Source organism: Rhinatrema bivittatum, chromosome 2, assembly GCF_901001135.1.
Source record: "Rhinatrema bivittatum chromosome 2, aRhiBiv1.1, whole genome shotgun sequence".
Taxonomy (NCBI): domain Eukaryota; kingdom Metazoa; phylum Chordata; class Amphibia; order Gymnophiona; family Rhinatrematidae; genus Rhinatrema; species Rhinatrema bivittatum.
In genome coordinates, this window is record NC_042616.1 from 761,595,517 (window position 1) to 761,621,232 (window position 25,716).

General features: G+C 50.3%; 1 protein-coding gene across 1 annotated transcript in view; it reads right to left on the reverse strand.

The window, feature by feature from the left end:
• Positions 1–25,716, reverse strand: part of ATAD2 (ATPase family AAA domain containing 2) — a 471,993-nt gene that overhangs the window by 257,788 nt on the left and 188,489 nt on the right. Inside the window, exons 10-11 of the mRNA XM_029591972.1 lie at positions 18,035–18,143; positions 5,472–5,587 (exon numbers count right to left, since the gene is read on the reverse strand). Of these exons, the coding sequence (XP_029447832.1) occupies positions 5,472–5,587; positions 18,035–18,143 (225 nt within the window). The remainder of the gene's footprint in view (positions 1–5,471; positions 5,588–18,034; positions 18,144–25,716) is intronic.

Sequence of the window (25,716 nt, forward strand, 5' to 3'; positions counted from 1 at the left end):
TCCACCCTGGCTAAGGTGGAGCCCATCCCTTCGGAAAAGACTCCCCCTTCCCCAAAAGGTTCCCCAGTTCCTAACAAAACTGAATCCCTCTTCCTTGCACCATCGTCTCATCCACGCATTGAGACTCCGGAGCTCTGCCTGCCTCTGGTGACCTGCGCGTGGAACAGGGAGCATTTCAGAGAATGCTACCCTGGAGGTTCTGGATTTAATCTTTCTACCTAAGAGCCTAAATTTGGCTTCCAGAACCTCCCTCCCACATTTTCCTATGTCGTTGGTGCCCACGTGTACCACGACAGCCGGCTCCTCCCCAGCACTGTCTAAAATCCTATCTAGGTGACGCGTGAGGTCCGCCACCTTCGCACCAGGTAGGCATGTTACCAGGCGATCTTCACGTCCACCCGCCACCCAGCTATCTACATTCCTAATAATCGAATCACCAACTATGACGGCCGACCTAACCCTTCCCTCCTGGGCAGTAGGCCTTGGGGAGATATCCTCAGTGCGAAAGGACAGTGCATCACCTAGAGAGCAGGTCCTTGCTACAGGATCCTTTCCTGCTACACCTGGTTGGTGCTCTCCCATTATGAGACCTTCTTCCTCCAAGGCAGCACCAGGGCTGCCAGTCTGAAGTTGGGACTGGACTACTATGTCCCTGAAGGTCTCATCTATATACCTCTCTGTCTCCCTCAGTTCCTCCAGGTCTGCCACTCTAGCCTCCAGAGATCGGACTCGTTCTCTGAGAGCCAGGAGCTCTTTGCATCGCATGCACATGTACAACTTACAAACAGTCTAACTTTAGTTAGTCAGCCTGAGTGACTCACAGCTCCCTTGATTAACAAATGTTGTTCCCTATTCAAACCTAATCACACTACCTCAACACCTTTCCAAGGTGAGTAACTGAGCTGAACTATTCAACTTTTTTACTTTGGTATATACTGCTCCTAGCTTATTTCTAGCTTCTGGCTACTTTTTTGTGGGTTGTTTTTTTTTTTTGTGGGTTTTTTTTTTTGTTTTTCAATACAATGCACTCAGTTATTATTAAATAAAACACTTAGCTCTTTAAAAGTCTGGAGGACACTTTAATAGTCAGGCAGACTTTTAAAAAATAAACACACTACCTACTGCTACCTTATTGACTGACTAAATACAAACAGTCTAACTTGTTTATTCACTGCCTACCTACTGCTACCTTATTGACTGACTATTTAAAAATGCAAACAGTCTAACTTGTTTATTCACTGCCTGATTATTAAAGGCACAAACACACAAACACACTAAATAATATTCCCAAATAGTTAACTTTGCCCCAATACTTTTAAAAAAGTCAATGTCAATGTCCCAAGCAAAAACGTACTGATTCCTTTCAGCCACCAGCAAGGTGATCCTCTCCTCTCAGTGTTTCCACTGGAATGGACTCCATCGAACTGCAAGTTCGATGGAGTCCCTCCATCGAACCTCCATAGCCAGCAGCTATGGCTGACGATAGCCTCGCTAGTACTCATTAACACTGATGGTGCACAAATCCAGGCGGGACCTCCAATACCCCCGATCCCAGAGGCTCAGGACTCCCGAGATGATAGACATCCATGATGCCCAATAGCCACAGGCCAGTGATGAGACAGCACAATGTCCCTCAGTGTCCCATCGGGACACTGCCAAGGAGCCTCGAGGGCAGCAGACCTGGAAGCCTTGGCGTACCAGGGTACACTGAATAAATGGTGACCCCGGCGCTCAATCTATTTAAGGCCAAAATCCCTGTCACTTGAGGGCTTCAGTGGCCCTCAAGGGGTCACAAGAGCCCCGGTGGTTGACTGCCTTGGGCACAACCAGGGTGCTCAATGGTGACCCCAGGGTCTCACTGGTGGTGCTCGACATTGTCGAGTGGCAACAAAACGCATTGGTAGCCAACACACCCAATGGTCTCCATGGCAGCCCCAAGGGTGGCCGCAGCATCGGAGGCAGCTCCGCACCACGACGGCATAGAGGGCAACCTAGGCATCGGGGGCAGCACTGCATCTCGACGGCATCTAGGGTAGCCACTCACACACCTCAATGGGATCTAGGGCATCGATAGCACCAAGAGCATCGATGGCATTGTCATCGAAGGTGGCTCCAATGGCATCGAGGGAGACAATAGCACTTGATGGCAGACCTGGTCCCAGACAAGAGGTAAGTGCTGCTACTCAAACATTGAGGCCCAAGGTGCTCGATGACTCCAACTCATAGATGCCTACAGCACAGAAGGCCCTTACGGCCTCGAGGGAGGTCACACACTCCAATGACATCAAGGGTGACCATGGCATTCTATGGCAGTCCTGGTCCCTGACGCAGTCCTGACATCGATGCATCAGATCAACAGTGCGCTGGTCATAGAGGTGCACGAGCAACTGTTATTGGGCATGACACCAAAGGTGCGGCAGCAAGCTGCTTGCCCAGGCTTATCACCCTCTCTCACAAGGAGACTGCATTGCCATTACTAACAAGCAGGATGGGAGGCTACGTCATCCAGGGCTCCTGCCCATTGAGTCTAGTTCAGGGGTCAGGAACCTTTTTGGCTGAGAGAGCCATAAACGCCACATATTTTAAAATGTAATTCCATGAGAGCCATACAATATGTTTAAAACTAAATACAAGTAAATGTGTGCATTTTATGTAAGATCACACTTTTAAAGTACAATAAGTCTCTGAAAATATTACACCAGGCCTTAAGACACCAATACATCTCCTATTAGGAAAACGGACCAAGTCAGGCTGCTATAGAGTCCTACACAGAAACTACACGCCAGCAGAAAACCTCACCTGAATCACGTGCTGTCCCTCACCTAACATAGAATAAAGAGACCAAAACGCATAACAAGAAGCATGCAGACAAAAACTGAATTGGAAACTGCAACAAGCCAGAGTCTCTGTATGCAGTGTAACAAAGGAAAAAAGAAACATCACACATCCTTATAAAACAAATCAAGAAATATAAAATCATCAGCAGTAAAACTGTACTAACAAAAAGAACATATTTCGAAACAGCTGATGAGTGGAATATCCAATAATTAAAAACTCATATAAAACATTTCCAGATACCAACAAAATATTTCAAAATAGCAGACACAAAGATCCAGTAATGAAAAATAATAAGGATACAAAAAATTTTTTGCTCTGCATACCTGGGAACGTTTGATATCCAGGTGTCCTGAGATTGTTCTGAATTAGCAGGAGGTGGGGTGGTTTGCTTGGAACTTTCTCCTCTCTCAGTCACATACCAGCGCTCTCTCTCACACTGGCTCTCAATGACACACCTATACACACATGCTCTCAGTCACTCACATATACAAATGTTTTTCTCTCTCACTTATATAGGCTCTTAATTACACATTTACACACATGCTGTCTATCTTTTCACGCTTACACACACACAGGCTTTCAATCACATAAATACATGCTGTCTTTTTCTCTCACACACAGACTCTCATTCACATGCTTACAAACATGTCCTCTCTTTCTCTCATTTACACACAGGCTCTCAATCACATACTCACATGCTCCCTCACCTAAATCAGCTCTCAATCACACACAGACACACATGGTCTCTCTCTCTCATTTAAACACAGGCTCTCAATCACATACTCACATGCTCCATCACCTAAACCAGCTGTCAATCAGACACAGACACACATGATCTCTCTCTTACTTATACACACAGGCTCTTAATCATACATACACATGATCTCTCTCACACACAAAGGATCTCAATCATACACACATACTCTTTCAAACAAACAGGTTTTCAATTACAAACTTACACATACAGGTTCCCAATGGTAAACTTACATTCATGCTCTCTCTCTCACAGGCAGGATCTCAATCACAGACATACTCTCTTTCACATATACAGGCTCTCAATCATTCACATACATGCAATCTCTCACTCACACACACAGGATCTCAAACACACATGCTTGCTCGCTCATTCACTCTCTCTCTCCCCCCCCCCCCCCCCCCCCCCCGGGAACTCGCGGCAGCAGCAGCCACCTCCCAACGCTAACCTCCTTCATTTTCAGCCCTCGCGGAGGCGAAGGCGGAGTCCCATCGGCCGCGGTTGAAGATTTTCATTTTCCTCCGAGCCGCGCTGCAGTCTTCTTCCCGCGCAGGCACCCGATGCTCTCCACTTCCTCTTCCGGGCCGCGGGAAGAAGAGAGCACGCCGGTGCTCTCTTCTTCCCGCGACCCGGAAGAGGAAGTGGAGAGCATCGGGTGCCTGCGCGGGAAGACCCGCGCAGGCACCCGATGACTCCAGCGCTGGCACCCGGCTGACACCCGATGACTCCCGCGCAGGCACCCGGATGACTCCAGTCGGCGTGCTCTCTTCTCCTCCCCCCCGCGGCCCGGAAGAGGAAGTGGTGAGCATCGGGTGCCTGCGCGGAAGAAGAGACCACGCTAGTGTGGTCTCTTCTTCCCGCGCAGGCACCCGATGCTCTCCACTTCCTCTTCCGGGCCGCGGGGGGGGAGGAGAAGAGAGCACGCCGGTGCCGCTGACTCCAGCTGTCCTGCCGCGTTCCGCCCGGGCTGACAGCATTTTAAGCCCGGGCGGCGGAGGACCGGGGAGCAGCTGGGTCAGCGGGGAACCGCGAAGTATGGCGACACTTGTCTGCGAGCCAGATGCAGCCCTCAAAAGAGCCATATCTGGCTCGCGAGCCATGGGTTCCCGACCCCTGGTCTAGTTCCTTTGAATGTGGGTAGGATGAACTCCCCCCTCCCCCAGGAACAGTGTGATTCTCAATCTCTGCACTGTCTGAACCTCCCATCAATGCTGATCAATCAATGAAATGACATGAACTCCTGCCCGGTTAGAACTCAAGCGAGTCCCAAGGCTCAGCGGCCTACATGGATCACCCTCGGACTGCATTCTGTCATTCCTGCCAGTCCCTGACAAAAGTACAAAAAAAAAAAAAATCAGATAAAGCAAGTAGAGGACACATATCAAACTGCAGGTGCAGTATTTATTTAATAAGGGATAGTATTAGACTCTGCCAGGCTGCAAAGTGACTAAGGCCCCCTATGCAGCTGCCAGACAGTGGAAAGAAGAGGAAAAAGGAAAAGAAAAAGAAAATAAAACTACTGTAAGGTAAGGGAAAGAAAAACAGCTGCAGCTCTAGCAAAAAAATCACTTACAAAAATTATGAGGAGAGAGCAAAGCTGAATACCGTAACACACATGGCTCCCGTGATCACCCAGCTCCATGGAAAAAAAAAAAAAAAGAGACTGAGGGACTCTGCCTAGGGGGCAGGGTGATGATTACAGTTGCACATGCTCAGTAGAGCATGTTTGAATGTTGCAGAATCTTTGAGATCAAACCTCCGGACCGGGGTTCCATCCGATGATGGCACCCATGTGTGAGGACTACTATCCTGCTTCTCCTTGGATAAAATGGTATTACTACTTTTCTGTGATGAAAATGAGTTGTAGAACAAACAATACCTTGGAGGCTGAATTTTAAATCGCTCAAAGACTTCTGGATAAAGCAAAGGAAAAACCACCATTTCCTTGAGTGCAGCAATATGGTTAGAAAGTCCACCCACACTATCAAAACGTACCTGGTAAAGTAAAAACAAACAAAAGTCAGACAAACCAATCTACCAAACCAAGGAAGTACTATTGTTTTAAATAATGGCTAAACAGTACACATGTGTTGAAATAGATGACAAACTCTGAAAGCCACTCACAGAGTATCCTATAGTTACTTATCCATTTAGAGCAACCATTTATTCAGTAGATAACAAGCTACATCACATTGATACTATTTCTATCAAGCATCTTTCAAGGAAGTGGTATAAGTAATTGGCTACTTGATTACTTCTAAAGTAGGTATTATGCCAGTTTTTGTATCAAATTACATCTTATGTGTGCAGAGAGACAGGGACAGTGAAGATATTTGATAAATCTTGCAAGTGGATGCATCCTTAGTGTGGATGAACTGGCTGCATGGAATGGATAGGCCAGATGGTGTCTCATCTACTATGTTACTTTATATTAAAAAATAGCAAATGTTGCTTACCTGTAACAGGTGTTCTCACAGGACAGCAGGATGTTAGTCCTCACATATGGGTGACATCATCAGGATGGAGCCCAATCACGGAAAACTTCTGTCAAAGTTTCCAGAACTTTGACTGGCCCCTACTGGGCATGCCCAGCATGGCACTAACCCTGCAGCCAGCAGGGGTCCCCCTTCAGTCTTATTTGATAGCTACAGGCAGTGCCAAAAAAATAAAACAAAACGTTACGAACCCAACACCATGGGACGGCGGGCGGGTTTCGTGAGGACTAACATCCTGCTGTCCTGTGAGAACACCTGTTACAGGTAAGCAATATTTGCTTTCTTACAGGACAAGCAGGATGGTAGTCCTCACATAAGGGTGAGTACCGAGCTGAGGATGTCCGAACATGCACCAAATGTACCCAACGGTGTGCAACAGGCACAATAACTGGGGAGGAATTTGGTAGAGGGCATCCTGAACCCCACCGGGCAGGCGGGAGGGTGTTGGTACGTCACATTGGAAATAGGTTACGCAGGACAGATTGGCCGAAGATGGAATCTTGTCTTCCGGCTTTATGTAGGCAATAGTGGGCTGCGAAAGTGTGGAGAGAACTCCAGGTGGCAGCCCTGCAAATATCAGGAAGCGGCACCGATCGTAGGTGTGCTACTGAAGTCGCCATGGCCCTCACAGAGTGTGCTTTAACACAGTCTTGGAAAGGAAAGGAAAATTAGTTCTTACCTGTTAATTTTCGTTCCTGTAGTACCACGGATCAGTCCAGACAGTGGGTTGAGCCTCCTTTCCAGCAGGTGGAGACAGATTAAAATTTGAAGGGTGCCCTATATCAGGACAGAGCCTATCCTCTACCCCTTCAGTATAACGTATGTCAAAGCATAAAACAACAAACCCAAGAATAGGATCAAGCAAGTAATTGTAAAGCTCAAAGAGCAAATATAGAATAATGTAGAAAAACATGGTATACCTATACGCTCTTGCATCAACTTGGTATAAGAAAACGACCAAGGCTTCCGGTGTAATTGCTCAGTAATCTTGCACAAAGAAATACAGGGAAATCTGCAGACCTGCAAGAAAACAAGCTTCGAGAGGACAGAAGACAGACAGGGAAGGGCGTCTGGACTGATCCGTGGTACTACAGGAATGAAAATTAACAGGAAAGAACTAATTTTCCTTTCCTGTACGTACCCGGATCAGTCCAGACAGTGGGATGTACCAAAGCTTCCCTAAACTGGGTGGAACCGAGACAGTCCCGCTCGAAGCATTTGCCGCCCAAAGGAACCGAACACCGGAGCGTGTACATCCAGATGGTAGTGCCGAGCAAAAGTGTGCAGAGACGTCCGAGTGGCGGCCCTGCAAATCTCCTGCGGGGAGACAGATTGACTCTCCGCTCAAGAAGTAGCCTGAGAACGCAGAGAATGGGCCTTCAGACCCTCAGGAAGCGGACGACCTTGACAAAGATACGCCGAGGAAATGGCTTCCTTCAACCACCGCGCAATCGTGGTCTTAGAAGCCTGTTTACCGCGGTTGGGACCACTCCAAAGAACGAAGAGATGGTCAGATACCCGGAAGTCATTGGTGACCTGGAGATAGCGAAGCAAGATTCGTTTTACATCTAGACGAAGGTTGCCACCCACCGTACCCGCAACCTCCTCCGGAGGGAACACTGGGAGTTCGACCGACTGGTTGACATGAAAAGCGGAGACAACCTTAGGCAAGAAGGAAGGAACCGTCCTGAGAGAAACCCCGGAATCGGAGAAACGCAAGAAGGGCTCCCAGCAGGACAGCGCCTGAAGCTCGGAAATACGGCGAGCAGAGGAAATAGAGACCAGAAAGACAGTCTTTAGAGTAAGATCCTTGAGCGTAGCGTGGCGAAGAGGCTCAAAGGGAGCCGCACAGAGAGCACGAAGGACTAGGTTGAGACTCCACGACGGACACGTGGCCCAAGGGGGGGGGGGGGGTGGTGGAGGTGTCTAACGCCCCTCAGGAAACGAATCACGTCAGGGTGAGCTGCTAAGGCATGACCCTCCACCCGACCCAGGAGAGAGCCGAGCGCAGAGACTTGAACGCATAGAGAACTGAAGGAGAGACCCTTAGAGAGACCCTTCTGAAGAAAAGAAAGAATCAAAGGAATCGAGGCGGAGCGCGCAGGGACACCCACCTCCGTACACGCGGACTCAAAAACTTTCCAGATGCGCACATAGGCCAGAGAAGTCGACTGCTTCCGGGCTCGCAGCAGGGTGGAGATGACCTCCTCCCTATAACTTTTGCGCCTCAGGCGACGCCGTTCAAAAGCCAGAACGCAAGACAGAAGCGATCAGCCGGAGGAGACGAGGAAGATGACTGAGGCGCAGGGGCCCGTCCACCGCTAGATTGATGAGATCCGCGAACCACGGCCTTCGCGGCCACTCGGGAGCGACTAGAATCACCGGTCCCCGGTGGAGCTCGATTCTTCTGAGAACTTTCCCCACCAGTGGCCACGGAGGAAACACGTACAGAAGGACGTCCGCTGGCCAAGGTAGAGCCAGAGCATCCACGCCCTCTGCGCCGTGCTCCCTCCAGCAGCTGAAGAACCGATTGGCCTTGGCATTGCGCAGAGTCGCCATGAGGTCGAGGTGAGGAGGACCCCACCTGTCCACTATCAGAGCCATGGCCGCGTCCGAGAGCTCCCACTCTCCCGGATCGAGCGACTGCCGGCTGAGGAAGTCGGCTTGAACATTGTCTTTTCAGGTGATGTGAGAAGCCGCAAGGCACTGTAGGTGACGCTCCGCCCAAGCGAGGAGACGGCTGGCTTCTAAGGCTACCAGGGGACTGCGAGTGCCCCCTTGGCAATTGATGTAGGCAACTGTGGTGGAGTTGTCGGACAGGACTCGTACCGCCTTGCCGCGGATCAGGGGAAGGAACTCCTGAAAAGCCAGGCAGACCGCCAAAGTTTCCAGTCGATTGATGTGCCAGCACGACCGAGTCTGCGACCATGTTCCCTGCGTGGACTGAGAAGGGCAGACCGCACCCCAGCCCAACAGGCTGGCGTCCGTGGTCACTATCGTCCACTGTGGAGTTTGAAGAGGCATCCCTTGCAGAAGATGAGGAAGAGACAGCCATCACTGTAATTCATCGGCAGTAGAATCCAAGAACGGAAGGACTACGTGGAACTGCTACGACACTGGCTGCCAACGGGACAGCAAAGCTTTCTGTAATGGACGCATATGAGCAAAAGCCCAGGGGACAAGGTCGATGGTAGAAGCCATGGATCCCAGGACTTGGAGATAATCCCAGGCTGTCGGGGAAGGTAGGGCAATCAAAGTCTGGACCTGATCGATCAGCTTGAGGGCTCGCGCCCGAGGTAAGAAAACCTTGCCTACTCGGGTGTCGAAGTGGGCTCCCAGAAATTCCAACTCCTGGGAGGGCTGAAGCTTGCTCTTGGAAAAGTTCACTATCCACCGAGAGGCAAGGAGCTCCAAGACGCGATCCACCGCCCGCCGGCAAGAGGTCTCCGACTTGGCCCTGATGAGCCAATCGTCCAGATAGGGATGGACAAGAATCCCCTCCCGGCGCAAGGCTGCTACTACCATGACCTTCTTGAAGGTGCGAGGAGCGGTCACGAGGCTGAAGAGGAGAGCTTGAAACTGGAAGTCCTGGTTGAGAATGTGGAATCGGAGTCGCGGTGAATGGGAATAAGAAAATAAGCTTCTGCGAGATCGAGGGAAGCAAGGAACTCTCCGGGGCGGACCGATGCAATGACCGCCCGCAGGGTTTCCATGCGGAAGTGGGGGATCTTGAGAGCCCGATTGACCCTCTTGAGATCCAATATTGGGCGGAAGGACCCATCCTTTTTGGGCCCGGTGAAGTAAATAGAATACTGGCCAGCGCCAATTTCCCTTTCCGGGACTGGGACCACCGCTCCCAGATCCAGAAGCTTGAAGAGAGTCTGGACCACCGCGTCCCTCTTGGCCCGGCCGCAAGGCGAGAAAAGAAAGAGATCTGGAAGTTCCCTGATGAGGTCGAAAGTGTACCCCGTCTCTGATAATGTCGAGGACCCACTGATCAGACGTGATCTTGACCCATTCCTCGAAGAACAGGAAGAGGCGTCCGCCGAGGTAATCAACCGAGGAATGGGTCGGCTGAACTTCATTGCGTGGCAGGTTTAGCGGTGGCACGCACGGGCTGGCCCTCGCGAAAGGGCCATCTGCCACGAAAGGACTGCGATCAGGACTGCGCACGAGTAGACCACCTTGCAGAACCGCCCCACCCCCGAGGAGCGAAGCAACGCTGGCCCCTGAAGCGAGAGCGAGAGGCCTCGAAGGATCGGGAAGACTTAGGGCGGTCCTCTGGGAGCTTATGGACCTTGTTGTCAGCCAAGGAGTCCATAAGCTTCTCAAGATCCTCGCCAAACAGCATCTTACCTTTGAAGGGCAGCGTGCCCAGCCGGGTCTTCGAGGACTGATCAGCCGACCAGTGGCGTAGCCAAAGGAGCCTCCGGGCCGCCACTGCCGAAACCATCGCCTTCGCCTGGACACGGACCAGATCGTAGAGGGCGTCTGATACGTAACGGTGACTGCCTCCAGACGTTCGGCTTGTTCTGCCTCACCTGGCGGAAGCTCCCGGGCGCAGAGTAACTGTTGGACCCACTGGAGGCTCACTCGCATCATGAGACTGCTACAGCAAGACGCCCAGACCCCAAGGGCCAGAACGTCGAAGATGCGCTTCAGGTGAGCCTCCAGCTTACGATCTTGTGAATCCTTCAAGGCCGTGGAACCTTCCACCGGAATAGTGGTGTGCTTTGCCACTGCAGAAACATAAGAATCCACCGCTGGATATCTCAACAGCTCTAAGCCCTCCTCCGGGAGGGGATAGAGCTTATCCATCGCACGCCCCACCCGAAGCGCACCCTCAGGAGCCTCCCATTCCCGCAGGATAAGGAGCTTAAGCATGGGGTGGAAGGGAAAGGCCGAGGCCGGAGCCCGTAGCCCTCCCAGAACCGGGTTCATATCCTTAGGGAGCGAGGCCATGAGATTATCCACGGAGGGACTCTCCAGACCCAGCTCCTGCAAAACAAAAGGGAGGAGGGGCTCTAATTCCTCCTTACGAAAAAGACTGAGGGCTCTAGGGTCATCCCCCTCTAGGGGGGGAGGCATCCGCCGAATCAGAGGAAGCAGCGGGGTCCGAGGACACAGGAGACACCGGGGGGGGGGGGGGGGGGGAGCACCCCCGCGACCACCCGCAAGGGTCCCTGGGACTCCGCGGCCGGTCCAGTGGTCAACGGCGCTGAGCGAGGGATTTTTGGCGGGGGGGGGGGGGGGGCTTTCGTCCAGCTCATGCAGGCTAGCTAGTTAAGATTTGTGCATGACGAGGACGAAATCCGCTGAAAAAGGGACCCTGGATTTGGCGGGGTGGGGGAGAGGGAAGGTCAGGACCCCCCCCTTCCTGGGCACCCGCGGGGGCCAAATCGGGGGTTAAATCAAAAAAATCTGGCCCCCAAGCCCCAGGGAGCCCTGAAATCGGCCGCAATGAAAAATCCAAGATGGCGGCCGTTCCCGAGCTCTGCCGACCCGGGAAAGGCCTAGCCATGCCGGGAGGAGTGGAGCCCCGGGCTAAATTTGCTTGTCCTGCCGAGGAGGGACCTTCCCCACCCAGCAGGCAAGCAGTGCAGAGGCCCTGCCGCGAAAAACGCGAAGAGGGCAGCCCACAAGAGAGGCAGGCTGCCAGCCGGGACATAGCTAAGCCGCGGCTGAAGAAAAAAAGCTGAAAAAAAAAGCTTGATTGACAGCCTGCACAGCAGGAGAGAGCAGACGGGAAACCTGCTGCCTTCTGCTTCTCTTGCTGCCGGTTCTAGCCCTACTCTGACCAGAAAAAAATAAAAAAGCTGGTCAACTGCTGCAAATAAGTTAGAGGTAGGTGAGTACCTGCAACTTATTGAAAGTTTGAAACTTTTAAACTCCTTTTTTTTTTTTTTTTACTGAGCACAGCAGCAGGTTAAAAACCCTCTTGGCAGCCAGAGGGGGAACGAGGCCCGGAGAGGGTCGGTCCCCACACTTGGAGGCGTCCACGGACTCAGGACTATGCAGGGAACTCCCTTCTGCAAAAGGGGCAAAGCCCCCCTGAGCCGGGCAAGAGCTGGGAAACTGACGTCTCCCACACAAAACCAGTAAAAGCACTAAAAGGCGGCAAAATTTCCTTCATAGATTTTTTTCCTTTGTTTCTAAAACAAGCGGGAATCAAAGAACTACTTGCTTGAGCCGAAAAAGAAAGAAGAGGCTGACTAGCCTACAGCAGAAAACCGAAGGGGAGATGCTGCACCTGCTGGAGACAGACGAATACTGAAGGGGTAGAGGATAGGCTCTGTCCTGATATAGGGCATTCTGCAAGTTTTAGTCTGTCTCCACCTGCTGGAAAGGAGGCTCAACCCACTGTCTGGACTGATCCGGGTACGTACAGGAATACCTTCTTGCTGATAGCAAAAAGATATGCAGTCCGCCAACCAGGAGGAGAGAGTCTGCTTACCCACAGGTTGCCCTAGTTTGTTGGGATGGAAAGAGACGAATAACTGAGTGCTCTTCCTGTGAGCAACTGTACGGTCTAGGTAGAACGCTAGAGCCCGTTTACAGTCAAGGGTATGCAGAGCCTGTTCCCCTGGGTTGGAGTGGGGCCTGGGAAAGAAGATAGGTAGTATGATGGATTGATTAATGTGAAACTCCGAAACTACCTTAGGCAAAAACTTAGGGTGAGTGTGGAGTATCGCCCGGTCCTGCAGGAGTTTAGTGTAAGGCGGATAGGTAACTAGGGCCTGTAACTCACTAACCTTGCGAGCTGAAGTGATAGCCAAAAGGAAAATCACTTTCCATGTGAGATATTTTAGGTCACAGGAGTGAAGAGGTTTGAAGGGTGGTTTCATGAGCCGCCCGAGAACCAGATTAAGGTCCCAAGAAGGGGCTGGAGGACTTAAAGGTGGCTTGATATGGAGCAAGCCTTTCAGAAAACATGTTACGAGGGGTTGTGCCAATATAGGGACATCCCCGACACCTTTATGGAAGGCGGCTACCGCACTGACATGCATTCTGATGGAAGAGGTCTTTAGACCTGATTCCGATAAATGCCAGAGATAGTCCAAAAACCTTGGGATTGGACAGGAAAAGGGATCAAGGGATTGTGAAGAACACCATGATGTGTACCTTTTCCATTTATAGGAATAAGATTTTCTTGTGGAAGGCTTTCGTGAAGCAACCAAGACACGAGAAACCGAATCTGAAAGGTTAAGTGGTGGAAGAATTAACCTTTCAACATCCATGCTGTCAGGGACAAGACCTGAAGATTGGGATGGCGTAGACATCCGTCGTTCTGAGTGATCAGAAGCGGGTGCGTTCCCAAGGGAATGTGCCTGCGGATGGAGAGATCCTGGAGTATGGGAAACCACACTTGGCGTGGCCAGTGAGGTGCTATCAGGATCATGGTTCCCTTGTCCTGACGGAGCTTCACGAGAGACTTCGAGAGAAGAGGAAGTGGAGGGAATGCATAAAGAAGACCGGCTGCCCACGAGAGGGAGAATGCATCTCTGGGCTGAGTGCGCTCGCTGCGAATGAGGGAGCAGTAACTGTCCACCTTGCGGTTCTGAGGGTACGCAAAGAGGTCTATTTGGGGATGACCCATTGCTGGAAGATGGAGTTCGCCACCAAGGGATTGAGAGACCACTCGTGCGGTTGGAAGACACGATTCAGTTTGTCTGCTAAGACATTGTGCACTCCCAGCAAGTAGGTGGCCCTGAGGTACATCGAGTGGGAGAGCGCTTCCGCCCAAATCTGTGCAGCTTCCTGACACAGAAGGAAGGAGCATGTGCCTCCCTGCTTGTTGATGTACCACATGGCCACCTGGTTGTCCGTCTGAATCAGGATGACGTGATTTGATAGACAATCCTGAAAAGCTCTGAGAGCTCGAAGCTCCAGGAAATTTATCTGGTGTTTGGCTTCCTCTGGAGACCAAAATCCTTGTGACTGCAGATCGTTCACATGAGCTCCCCAGCCGAGGCTGGAAGCATCGGTGGTGAGAATGAGTTGAGGATCTGGCAGGTGAAAAGGCAATCCCTGGAGGAGATTGTTCTGATCTTTCCACCCGGTGAGAGACAAACGGAGTGCGTCGGTGATGTGGACAATGGTTGACAGAGGCTGAGTCGCTTGAATCCATTGTGACCTCAGAGTCCAATGTATGACTCTCATGGCCAGGTGGTCCATTGATGTGAGATGGACTGAGGACGCTATGTGTCCAAGAAGGACAAGGAATTGTCGAGCTGTTGCTGTATACTGAGACTGCAACTGATGAGCGAGGGACATGAGGGTTTGCACTCGTTGTTGAGGTAGAAAGGCTTTTGCCTGTAAGGTGTCCAAGTCTGCCCCAATGAACAATAAGGCTTGAGATGGGACTAAATAGGATTTCTCGTAATTGAGAGAAATCCTAGAGAAATTAGAGTGTGTAGGGTCAAATCCAGGGACGATCGAGCGGCTTGCTGAGTTGGGGCCCTGATTAACCAGTCGTCTAGATAGGGGTAGACGTGAACACCTTCTTTCCTGAGAAAGGCTGCGACAACCACGAGACATTTGGTAAAGATTCGTGGTGCCGATGCTAGGCCGAATGGAAGCACTCGGTATTGATAGTGCTTTGGGCCTACTAAAAACCTGAGGTACTTGCGGATGAGCTGGAGCTATCGTAATGTGGGTGTACGCGTCCTGGAGGTCTAGAGAGCAGAGCCAGTCTCCTCTTTGTAGAAGAGGTAGAAGCGAGCCCAGGGTTACCATCTTGAACTTTTCCCACTGGAGGTATTTGTTGAGGGCACGTAGGTCCAGAATTGGACAAAGCCCCCCGGATTTTTTGGGGATCAAAAAGTACCGGCAATAGAACCCTAGGCCTTGTTGTGAAAGAGGGGCGGGTTCTATTGCTCTTAACTGGAGAAGAAGGGAAATCTCCTGCTCCAGAGGGATAGGAGTGATCGGTTACTCTCCACGCATGTAGAGGTGGTGATTCCGGTGGAAGAGCAAGAAAGTTCAGGTGGTAACCCTGAGCAATGATTGCTAGCACCCATTGGTCGGTTGTGATTGATTGCCACATGCCGTGAAAGTGGCACAATCGACCTCCCACTGGTATGGCTGGCAGAGGGATCAGGCTGCTGCTCTCCAAGGGAACGTCAAAAACCTGAAGCAGGCCCCGGCTGGGGAGCTGCTTGTGGCTTTTGCTTCTGGGGCTGGCGAGGCTGAGATTTCTGATAAGGCCTCATAACTCGGGACCTTGATGGTGGAGGATAGTACTTCCTTGGGCGGAAGAATGACTTCTTAGAGTCCTTCTTGAAGGGCTGTCTAGAAGGGAAGTCAGAAGGTATCGATGAGAGCTGTTTGAGGGTCTCATGATGGTCCTTTAATTCAGCCACTATTTGCTGAATCTGTTCACCGAACAGATTATCTCCTATACAGGGCAGGTCAGACAGCCTGTCTTGTACTTCTGGGCGAAGGTCAGAAGACTTGAGCCAGGCCCAGCGTCTTGCCGAAATGGCAGTTGCAGACACTCTAGTGGAGGTATCGAAGATATCGTAAGCTGTTCTTATCTCATGCTTTCCTGCCTCAAACCCCTTGTTGACAAAGGTTTGAAGATGTTCTTGAAATTGGTCAGGCAGGGTTTCAGAGAAGTCCTGTATTTGCTTGAAAATGACCCTGTTGTATTGGGTCATGTACAGCTGGTAAGAAGCAATCCTGGAGATAAGCATGGCCCCTTGGAACACTCGCGAACCAATATTGTCGAGGAACTTGTGTTCCTTGACAGGAGGGGTAGAGGAGTGTGGTTTCGTCCTTTTTGCTTTCTTTTGAGCCGATTCCACCACAACTGAGTGGTAGTCAAGCTGAGATTTTTGAAAGCCAGGGGCTGACTGTAACAGATAAGTAGTGTTAGCCTTTCTGTGTACTGGGGTAATGGATCCAGGGTTTTCCCAGTTCTTTTTGAGGAGGTCAAGAAAAACTTGATGAATGGGAATAGAAGTGATCACTTTAGGGGCATCCAGGAATTGGAGAAGCTCCATCATCTGGTGCCTATCATCTTGCTCCGTCTGAAGCTGGAAAGGGACCAATTCTGACATTTCCTTCACAAAATTAATGAAAGAGAGGTCCTCTGGAGAAGAACGCTTTCTACTTTCAGTAGGAGAGGGAGGTGAAGGTAAGTCATTGATGTCTGTGGAAGTTTCATCACCCCAGGTGTCATAAGGATCAGTAGGCTGACCTGTAGGACGAGAAGGGGGTTGGATACACGAAGGGCCCGGCTGAGGCTCCGAGAAAATCTAAGGAATCACCGGGGGCACCGTGGACGCCCTGGGGGGCATCGGTGCCGGCATCGAAGGCATCGATGGCGCCGATGTGCGTATTGCTCCCGATGAATGAATCGGTGGCGAGGGACGACATGGCATCGATGGCTGAAGCAATACCCCTGAAGGAAGGATGCGAAACGGTGTTTCTCCTCCCGATGAAGCTGTCATCGGGGAGCGCACCGCGGCCATCGGAGACCTGGGAATTACCGGAAGGGCAGTCATGAGCGCCTCCATCCGGGATAGCAGCGCTGCCAGCGCTGCTGGAATTGGGTCGGTGACTGGTTCCACTCTTGATGCCGGTGTCGGAGAGACCTGAAGTCGTTGCATTGCCTTGTCGATGGCCTCCTGGACCAACCGGTCCAGTTCTTCCCCGAGACCTGAGGCAATCAGCTCCGGCTCCGTGACGGAAGAGGGAGGCTGAGGCACAGTCGGAGGGACCACCTTTACAGGCGGAATCGCGACTCCCAAACCCCGATAGGGTGAGGGTGGCCTTGATGTCCCAGTCGCAGGAGTGGTCGGTGCCGTTCCTGGACGGGGCTTCTTCGATGGTGGCTCGGATGGTGGCGAGGTCTATGATTTCGCTCCCTCGACAGTCCGAGACTTATGATGCCGATGGCGATATTTCTCCCTTCGATCCCCTCGATCTTGAGGGGGAGAAACGGGAGTCGACGGCCATGAAGACTTCGATGGTGGGCGGTCACCGGACGGTTGTCGATGGTGGTGCGACTTCGACGGTGCCGGTTCCGATGATGTCGATGCGATGGACGGCGTCGGGGTGTGAGCACGGAAAAGGAGTTCCATCTTCTCCATTCTGGCTTTGCGACCTTTTGGTGTCATGAGAGCACATTTGGTGCAAGTCAGGACATCATGCTCACGGCCTAAACACATTACACAGACTCTATGAGGGTCTGTGATAGACATGGTGCGAGTACAGTCCGGGCACCGCGAAAACCCGATGCCATGGCCATAGAAAAACTCGAGCCGCGGTATGGACGACGGCCAGTAGGCCGCAAGGGCCAAACTCGACAGTAATCGACGAAAAACGGTGAAAAACTTACCGGAGTACCGCGGCCTGAGAAAAGTTAGAGGAGGGACTCCTGTGAGGCAAAATAATTTTAAATAAGTCTGTGAGGAAAATTCCTGTCAGGAATGTGTTCAGAGCTCCTAAACCGCGAGGCTACTGCTGCACGGAAAAAAGAAGACTGAAGGGGGATCCCTGCTGGCTGCAGGGTTAGTGCCATGGTGGGCATGCCCAGTAGAGGCCAGTCAAAGTTCTGGAAACTTTGACAGAAGTTTTCCGTGATTGGGCTCCATCCTGATGATGTCACCCATATGTGAGGACTACCATCCTGCTTGTCCTGTGAGAAATATATATATAGCCATTAACGTGAAATAAAGAAAGACCAGAATTACTAAAAAGTAACTGGAACTTTAATTCCTTAAAAATATATTCAATTAATCAGTTTTGCAACAGGTACTAGTATTTAAAAGCTTTTACATTACTTCAAATCCTATTGAGCAATAGGTTTCCAAAAATAGGGCATGTTTTAGTTTGATGAAACAGAAAGGATTAATAGCATAAGACAATGATACTGAAAATCTGAATGCAGATCACCCTTGCCATCAATAATGGCTTAATTTACCTGTACTCTTATACTTACAGAAGAATCCATTTGCATTGGATCGACATCAGCTAGGCTTGCTCCAATTTTCATCCGATCTTTGTGAATTCCCTTTAAATCCTCTCTCCTCAGGTTTAGAGGAAGGCACCTATTTAAATAAAACTCAATTAAATATTTCAGGATCAACTATAATATTTATCTATATATCTATACAAATTTCTTGACCAATTGACCACACAAAGCAGTATACAAAAGCATCAAAATACAAGCAACAATAGACATCAATTAAAATAAACCAACACCATAAACAAATGTTTAAAATCAAAATCAAGCAATACAGAAATTGGGTTAAGAATCACCATTAACTGTACATCAATCAATAAGAGCACACAATACAGGAAAATGGTGGCTGCAGGTGCTTGACCATTCAGCCCACTAGAGAAAACAGCAGTCATTGGGGAGGGGTGGGAATGGACTGCACAGATTATATTGCAGCAGGAAGAGAAGAAATTCAAGAATTCTGATTGCTACTACAGAGTTCCTATTGCCATGATGCTTCCCCAAGCTAGATCAGCTGAAGACGAGGGAAAGATTCAGTCAGGAGAAAGATCCGGAGCACACAGTGCTTCATGTTTAAGAAAATAAGAAACTGCCTTATTGGGTCAGACCAAGGGTCCATCAAACTCAGCATCCTGTTTCCAACAGAGGCCAAACCAGGCCACAAGAACCTGGTAAGTACCCAAACACCAAGAAGATCCCATGCTTCTGATGCCAGTAATAGCAGAGGCCATTCCCTAAGTCAAGTCAATTTGATTAATAGCAGTTAATGGACTTCTCCTTCAAGAACTTATCCAAACCTTTTTTAAATCCAGCTATATTTTTCTCCCCAAAATGCCAGAACCCATTAACACTAACCGCTGAGAAAGGCAATAGAATGTGCTTATATCAAAACTGTTGAACTCCGTTATAAATGGAAGGCTAGTGCTCACACTAAGGAGAAATGACTTCCTGATGATATCCTTTCCTTGAAACCAGTTCAGACAGATGGTTATTTACCCCAACCAGCAGATGGAGACTGAGAAATGAAAATTGGTTCTTAACTGCTAATTTTCGTTCCTGTAATACCACAGATCAGTCCAGAGAAGTGGGTTGTGTATCCCTACCAGCAGATAGAGTCAGAGAACCAAAGCTTTGGGCACTGCCATATATACTAGAGTGCCACCTGCAGTCCCTCAGTATTGTCCTGTTCCCAAGCCCATGCTATCAGAACAAAGAGGCGAGGGGTAGCAACCAACAAACCCTGACTACCCCTGCGCTCCATCCAAAAACTAAACCAAACAACTGCTCCATCGAACCGTTCTGCAAAAAGGAGCTTCGTGAAAAGATATAGGCAAATGCTAGCCAACACAGTCTTTCGTATCTGAAGTAAGAGGTGGGCCTCTGGTCTGATCTGTGGTATTACAGGAACGAAAATTAGCAGGTAAGAACCATTTTTCATTTCCTGAACATACCCAGATCAGTCCAGAGAAGTGGGATGTACCCAAGCCACCCTACACATTGGGTGGAAACCCAAAAGACCCGCTCGCAACACACTCTCACCGAAGGACGATTCATCATTTGCCTTGACATCCAAGTGATAATGCTTAGTGAAAGTGTGAATAGAAAACCACACTGCTGCTCTACAGATCTCCTGAGGCGACAGGAGTTGACACTCTGCCCAGGAAGTACCCTGGGCCCTAGTGGAATGAGCTCTGAGACCCGCAGGAATTTAGCGTCCATGGGCAATGTAAGCCGAACAAAACGGCCTCCTTGATCCAACGAGCTATGGTCGCTTTAGATGCTTTATCCCCTTTCTTTGGGCCCCCAAAGAGGATGAACAAGTGATCAGAACGTCGGAAGTCATTAGTAACCTCCAAATAACGCAATAGAGCGGTTCGCACACCCAAAAGATGAAGGTCCCTGTCCTGAGAAGAGTCCCTAGACCAGTGTGGGAACCCTGGTAGTTGCACAGTCTGATTTACATGGAAGGCCAAAACCACCTTGGGTCGAAAGACGGCACCGTGCGCAAAAACACACGATTGACGTGGATACGTAAAAAGGGGTCCCGACACGACAACACCTGTAACTGAGATCTGACAAGCCGAGCAAATAGCAAACAAAAACACCGTCTTCAAAGAGGACCTGCGCATAGGCTCGAAAGGAACGTCACATAGCACCCGCAGAACTAAATTCAAGCTCCACTCTGGACACACAGGGCGGACGGGTGGTCGCAAATGCTTGACCCCTTAAGAAAACGAACAATATCAGGATGTACTGCAAGCGAATACCCGTTGAGCCTTCCCTGCAACGCACCCAGAGCCGCAACCTGTACCCACAGGGAATTGAACGCCAGCCCTTTTGTGAGGCCCTGCTGCAGAAAATCCAGCACTCGAGTAATATTGGCGGCTAAAGGGTCGCAGTCTCGCTGACGGCACCATGACTCAAAAAGCTTCCAGAACCTCACATAAGCTATAGAAGTCACCGGACAACGCGGCTGAAGGATAATGGAAATGACCTGTTCGGAATAGCCCTTCAAGCGTAAATGTCGCCTCTCAAAAGCCAAGCTGTGAGAGAGAAGTGATGCTCCCGATCCGAAAATATGGGACCCTGGCGGAGAAGATGCGGTAGAAGAGCCAGACGTAATAGACCTTCCAGAGCCAGACGCACCAGGTCCGCGAACCACGGACGACATGGCCACTCCGGTGCCACAAGGACGACCCAGCCGGAGTGAAGTTCTATGTGGCAAAAGGCGACCTATGAGAGGCCAAGGCTGAAAGACATACAGAAGATTCCTGTGGGCCAGTGGCACACGAGAGCGTCGATGCCCACCGAGCCCTGCTCTCGTCGACAGCTGAAAAAATGTTCCGTCTTCGCATTCACCCAAGTTGTCATCAGATCCAATTGGGGTACTCCCCATCTGGCGCAAATGCGGTTCTATGCCTCTGTGGACAGTTCCCACTCACCTGGGTCGAGTTGTTGTCTGCTGAGAAAATCTGCTTGCATGTTCTCCACCCCTGCGACATGAGAGGCGGCAATGCCCCCGAGGTGACGCTCCGCCCAGGCGAACAGAAGATGTGCCTGCAGCCCCACAGCGGGGCTTTATGTCCTGCCTTGCCTGGTGATGTATGCCATCATCGTCGCATTGTCGAAGAATATGCGAACCATTCTGCCCTGAATCAAGGGTAAGAAGGCTTGCAGCGCCAAACGCACCGCTCTTGTCTTGAGGAGATTGATGGACCACGACCCTTCTGTCGCCGACCAGAGACCTTGTGCGGACCTTTCCGGGGCAGCAACCCCCACAAAAGGACTGCTGTCACCCGGGGGCAGTTTAAGGGGCAGCTGGTGTGGAATATATGCTAGTTCTGTAGCTACGAGAATCCCAAAAACAGTTCCTAGGAGGGAACAACTTCTTAGAAGACCTCCTATCTTCCAGCAACCTATTGCCCTTGGATTCCGCAAGTAGCTTCACCAGCTGATCCAGATCCTCCTCAAAAAGGAGCTTGCCTTTAAAGGGCAAATTGCAAAGCTGAGACTTAGAGGACAAGTCCACTGCCCAATTCTCCTCAGCCAGAGAAGTCGTCGTGCTGACACCAAGGACACCATACTTCTCGCCGAAGTCCGTACCAGATCATACAGTTCATCTGCCACATAAGCGACCCCCGCTTCCAAAATGGGCGGAATGCAATGCCCCACTGGGTACGCTACCGGAAATGGCCGCCATCTCCTGAACTTAACATAGGCATGCTCTCTGCATTAGGCTAGCATAGATTGCCGCTCGAAGACTCAGAGCTGTGACTTCAAAGGCCCGCTTTAACTGAATCTCCAGCTTCCGGTCCAGCATATCCTTTAGGGCCGCCGCCCCAGCAACTGGGATAATGGTCTTCTTAGTGACCGCAGAAACCACAGCATCCACCTTAGGAATCTTCAGTAGGTCCAAAACCTCTGTCGATAGGGGATATAAATTTGCCATCGCTCTGCCCACCTTCAGTCCTGCATCAGGAGCTTCCCACTCCCGTGTCAACAGTTTGCGGACTTTCTTCGGCAGAGGAAAGTAAGTTGAAGGACCCCGAATGCCATCAAGGATGGGATTAACGCCCTCATTGTCAGGTTCCTCCTGTGCTACCTTAAGGCCCAGAACCTCAAGGACCTGGGGGATAAGAGGCCGAAGTTCCTCTCTTTTAAATAGCTGCACCACGCTGGGAACATCTCCCTCCACCGAAAGGATATCAGGGTCATCCGAATCATCCGAATACATATCTGTTTGACCCTGGGTAGCTCCCGCATCTGCTCCCGAAGGTGTTGCCGGTCCCGGCCCAGGCGTCGGGTTGAGATCTCCCTGGGGGCCTTCCTCCGAGGGAGGCTGCTCCTTAGGGCGTTGCCTAGGCCCTGAACTCCGACCTCTTTTCCCAGAGGGATCCGCACCATCTCCCGGGGTGCCAGATCTCTTAACTGCTGAGTGCTTCCGCTGCAGGAAAACCTCATGCATTAAAAGTACAAATTCCGGGGAAAACCCCTCCGGAACTTCCTCTCCCCGCAGGAACCCGGCCGGGCTCACATCACTATCCCCCCCCCCCCCCCCCCCCCAGGGGCTCTCTCCAACCGGAGCTAAAACCGGAGGAGCGTCCTCCTCTCGCGAATCCAGTCCCGGGACGTCAGAGTCTTCCCCAGGGGAGGGAGCCATCAGCCCTGAGGGGTCCTCTAATCCAGGAGCACAAGTTGGGCATAAAAAGGCCACACGCGCGGCAGGCCAGCGGCTTTGAGCGTGGCTTCATACATGAATGCGTGCCGCCTCGCGGTACGAGAAAGGAGAAGAGGCCCAAAATCAGCCCAATGCACACAGCCGCGACACGGGAAAACTCCAGGCTGCCTGGTCAGAAAACTTATCCTGAGCACCTCTGATCTGGAAGGAAAAAAAAAAAGGCGCGCTGCCGCGCCACTGACAGAGCATTGAAGGCAGCCCAGTCCTGGACAAAACGCTTGAGCCCCACTGCGGCGAAGAGAAAAAATTAAAGGGACAAAACTACAACTCACCCCTGCTCTCCGAAGCACCCCGGAGCTGAGGGACAAACAATGCTGGAAGCCTCCCACATGGCCTCCAAAGGCCCAGTCCCTCTGCACAGACTCTTTACCTCGACACCGAAATCAGCCGGCCAATGCTTAGTGTAATCTTTTTATTTTATTTTATTTTTGTAAACATTACTGAGCCAAAAACAAAAAGGGCAGTAAAACTCTTGCAGGGGTCAAAGGAGCAGCTGCAGCAGCCTTGGTGGTGACCAACCAGGAGGCCCTGGCTGTCACACGCCGAATCGTGGTGGGCGAGACCCTGCCAGGGATATCTAATCCTTCGGATGCCCGGCTTCCACTGAGGGATGGCCCACGAAGGTGCCTAACACCTCAGGAAGCGACAGCATCAAAAATAAAAAATTCTAACTAACTAAAATACTCAACTAAAGACTGCAGGAGTGTATCTCTACCATCTGCTGGAGTCAGAGAAATACTGAGGGACTGCAGGTGGCACTCTAGTATATATAGCAGTGCCCAAAGTTTTGGTTCTCTGTCTCCATCTGCTGGTAGGGATTCACAACCCACTTCTCTGGACTGATCTGGTTATGTTCAGGAACAATAGATTTGCTGTCATCACTCGTATATGCATCTGTGCCTGCCAATAGACACCATAAATGTCATCCTATAACAAAAACCACATAGTACAGGTGTATAGGGGTGTGTGTGTGTATATTTTTTAAATAACTGGCTTTTTCCAGTTTCTCTCAAAACAGCAGCCAACCCTTAAAGAGAATCTCTTGGTCTATCAGATTGAATCTGCCAACCAGTAACACTGGCAGACTGAGGTCAGGCACAAATGGATATACGTTAGTGAATCTGTTCTCTATCTCTATCTGCTGGTAAGGATGAATAATCCATCTGTCTGGACTGATATGACTGATTAAAGAGGGAAAAGTTGTTCTCCATAGACAGCAAGACAAATCAACTACATAAGTGGGTGATGTTACTGACACAGAACATGTTCTCTCAGAGCTCAGAAAGCCCCAGAAGTCTTTCTGAGCATGTGAGGGTGTTCCTGCATCACCACCACCATGCAAGTCTCCTTTCAGTCATTTCACAAGTTAAGCTTCAACTCAATCTTCAACTCTATGGGGAGGAGGGTAGAATTGCCCTGCTGTTTACAAGAAACACCTGTTGTAGGTAAGCAATTCTGTTTCATCTATGTCCAAACAGGACTAATTCAGCCACACAAGTAGGGATTCCATAGCTGAGGGTTATACAAGAAAGTAGAGTTGCTTACTTGTAACAGGTGTTATCCCAGGACAGCAGGATGTAGTCCTCACATATGGGGTGACATCATCGATGGAGCCCTATCACGGAAAACTTCTGTCAAAGTTTCTAGAAACTTGACTGACACACAGAGCCCACTGGGCATGCCCAGCATGCCATGATCCCTGCAGCCACATGGGTCTCCCTTCAGTCTCGTTTATAGCAATAAGTGTGAGCAAAAAAATAAAATAATAATAAAACGGCAACGGACCCAATTTCGCGGGGTGGCGAGTGGGTTTCGTGAGGACTACATCCTGCTGTCCTGGGATAACACCTGTTACAGGTAAGCAACTCTGCTTTATCCCAGGACAAGCAGGATGGTAGTCCTCACATATGGGTGATTAGCAAGCTACAGGGTGACTCATCCTTTAACAGGTCAATGGCACGTAACTCGTGCAACAGGCACAACAACTGAGGTGCCACTAAGATGAGGCAGCCTGAATCACAGCAGGCGGTTGTGGAAGGAGTTGGGTATTATACTGCAAATAGGTTTTTCAAGACAGATTGTCCGAGGCAGAGCCTTGTCTTCCTTCCTTATCCAAGCAGTAATGAACTGCAAATATATGCAGAGAACTCCAAGTCGCAGCTTTGCAGATGTCAGCAATAGGTACGGAACGATAGTGTGCTATGGATGTTGACATAGCCCTTACTGAGTGCGCTTTTACTCGCCCCTGGAGAGGAAGGCCTGCTTTCTCATAGCAAAATTCGATACAATCTGCTAGCCAGCTGGTTTGCCCACTGCAAGTCCTGGTTTGTTTTTGTCAAAAGTTTGTTTCTTTTGACAAAAATTCCTATGGACTGCAGTGCGTTTTAGATAAAATGCAAGTGCATGTTTACAGTCCATGGTATGCAAAACCCTGGTTAGAGTGGGGCCTTGGGAAGAAAGTGGGCAAGATTATGGATTGGTTAAGGTAAAAATCCGTTACCACCTTAGGCAGAAATTTGGAGTGAGTGCAGAGGACCACTCGGTCATGCAGGAACCTTGTGTAGGGTGAGTATGTGACAAGAGCTTGTAACTCACTGACCCTTCTAGCAGATGTAATGGCTACTAGGGATAGTACTTTCCATGAATGAAATTTTACATCACAGGAATGCAAAGGCTCAAACGGGGGCCACATGAGCCTTGCAAGTACACATTTACTCTTGACATTCAGGTCCCATTCTGTAACTGGTGGTCGAATGGGAGGCATAAGTTGAAGTAAACCCCTCATAAACTGATTCACTAGGGGTTGCACAGTTATCGGGGCATCCCCTATTCCCTTGTGGTATGCTGCAATGGCACTAGATGTACATGCACAGAAGAAGTCTGGAGACCAGAATCTGAGAGGTGGCACAGATAGTCTAATATT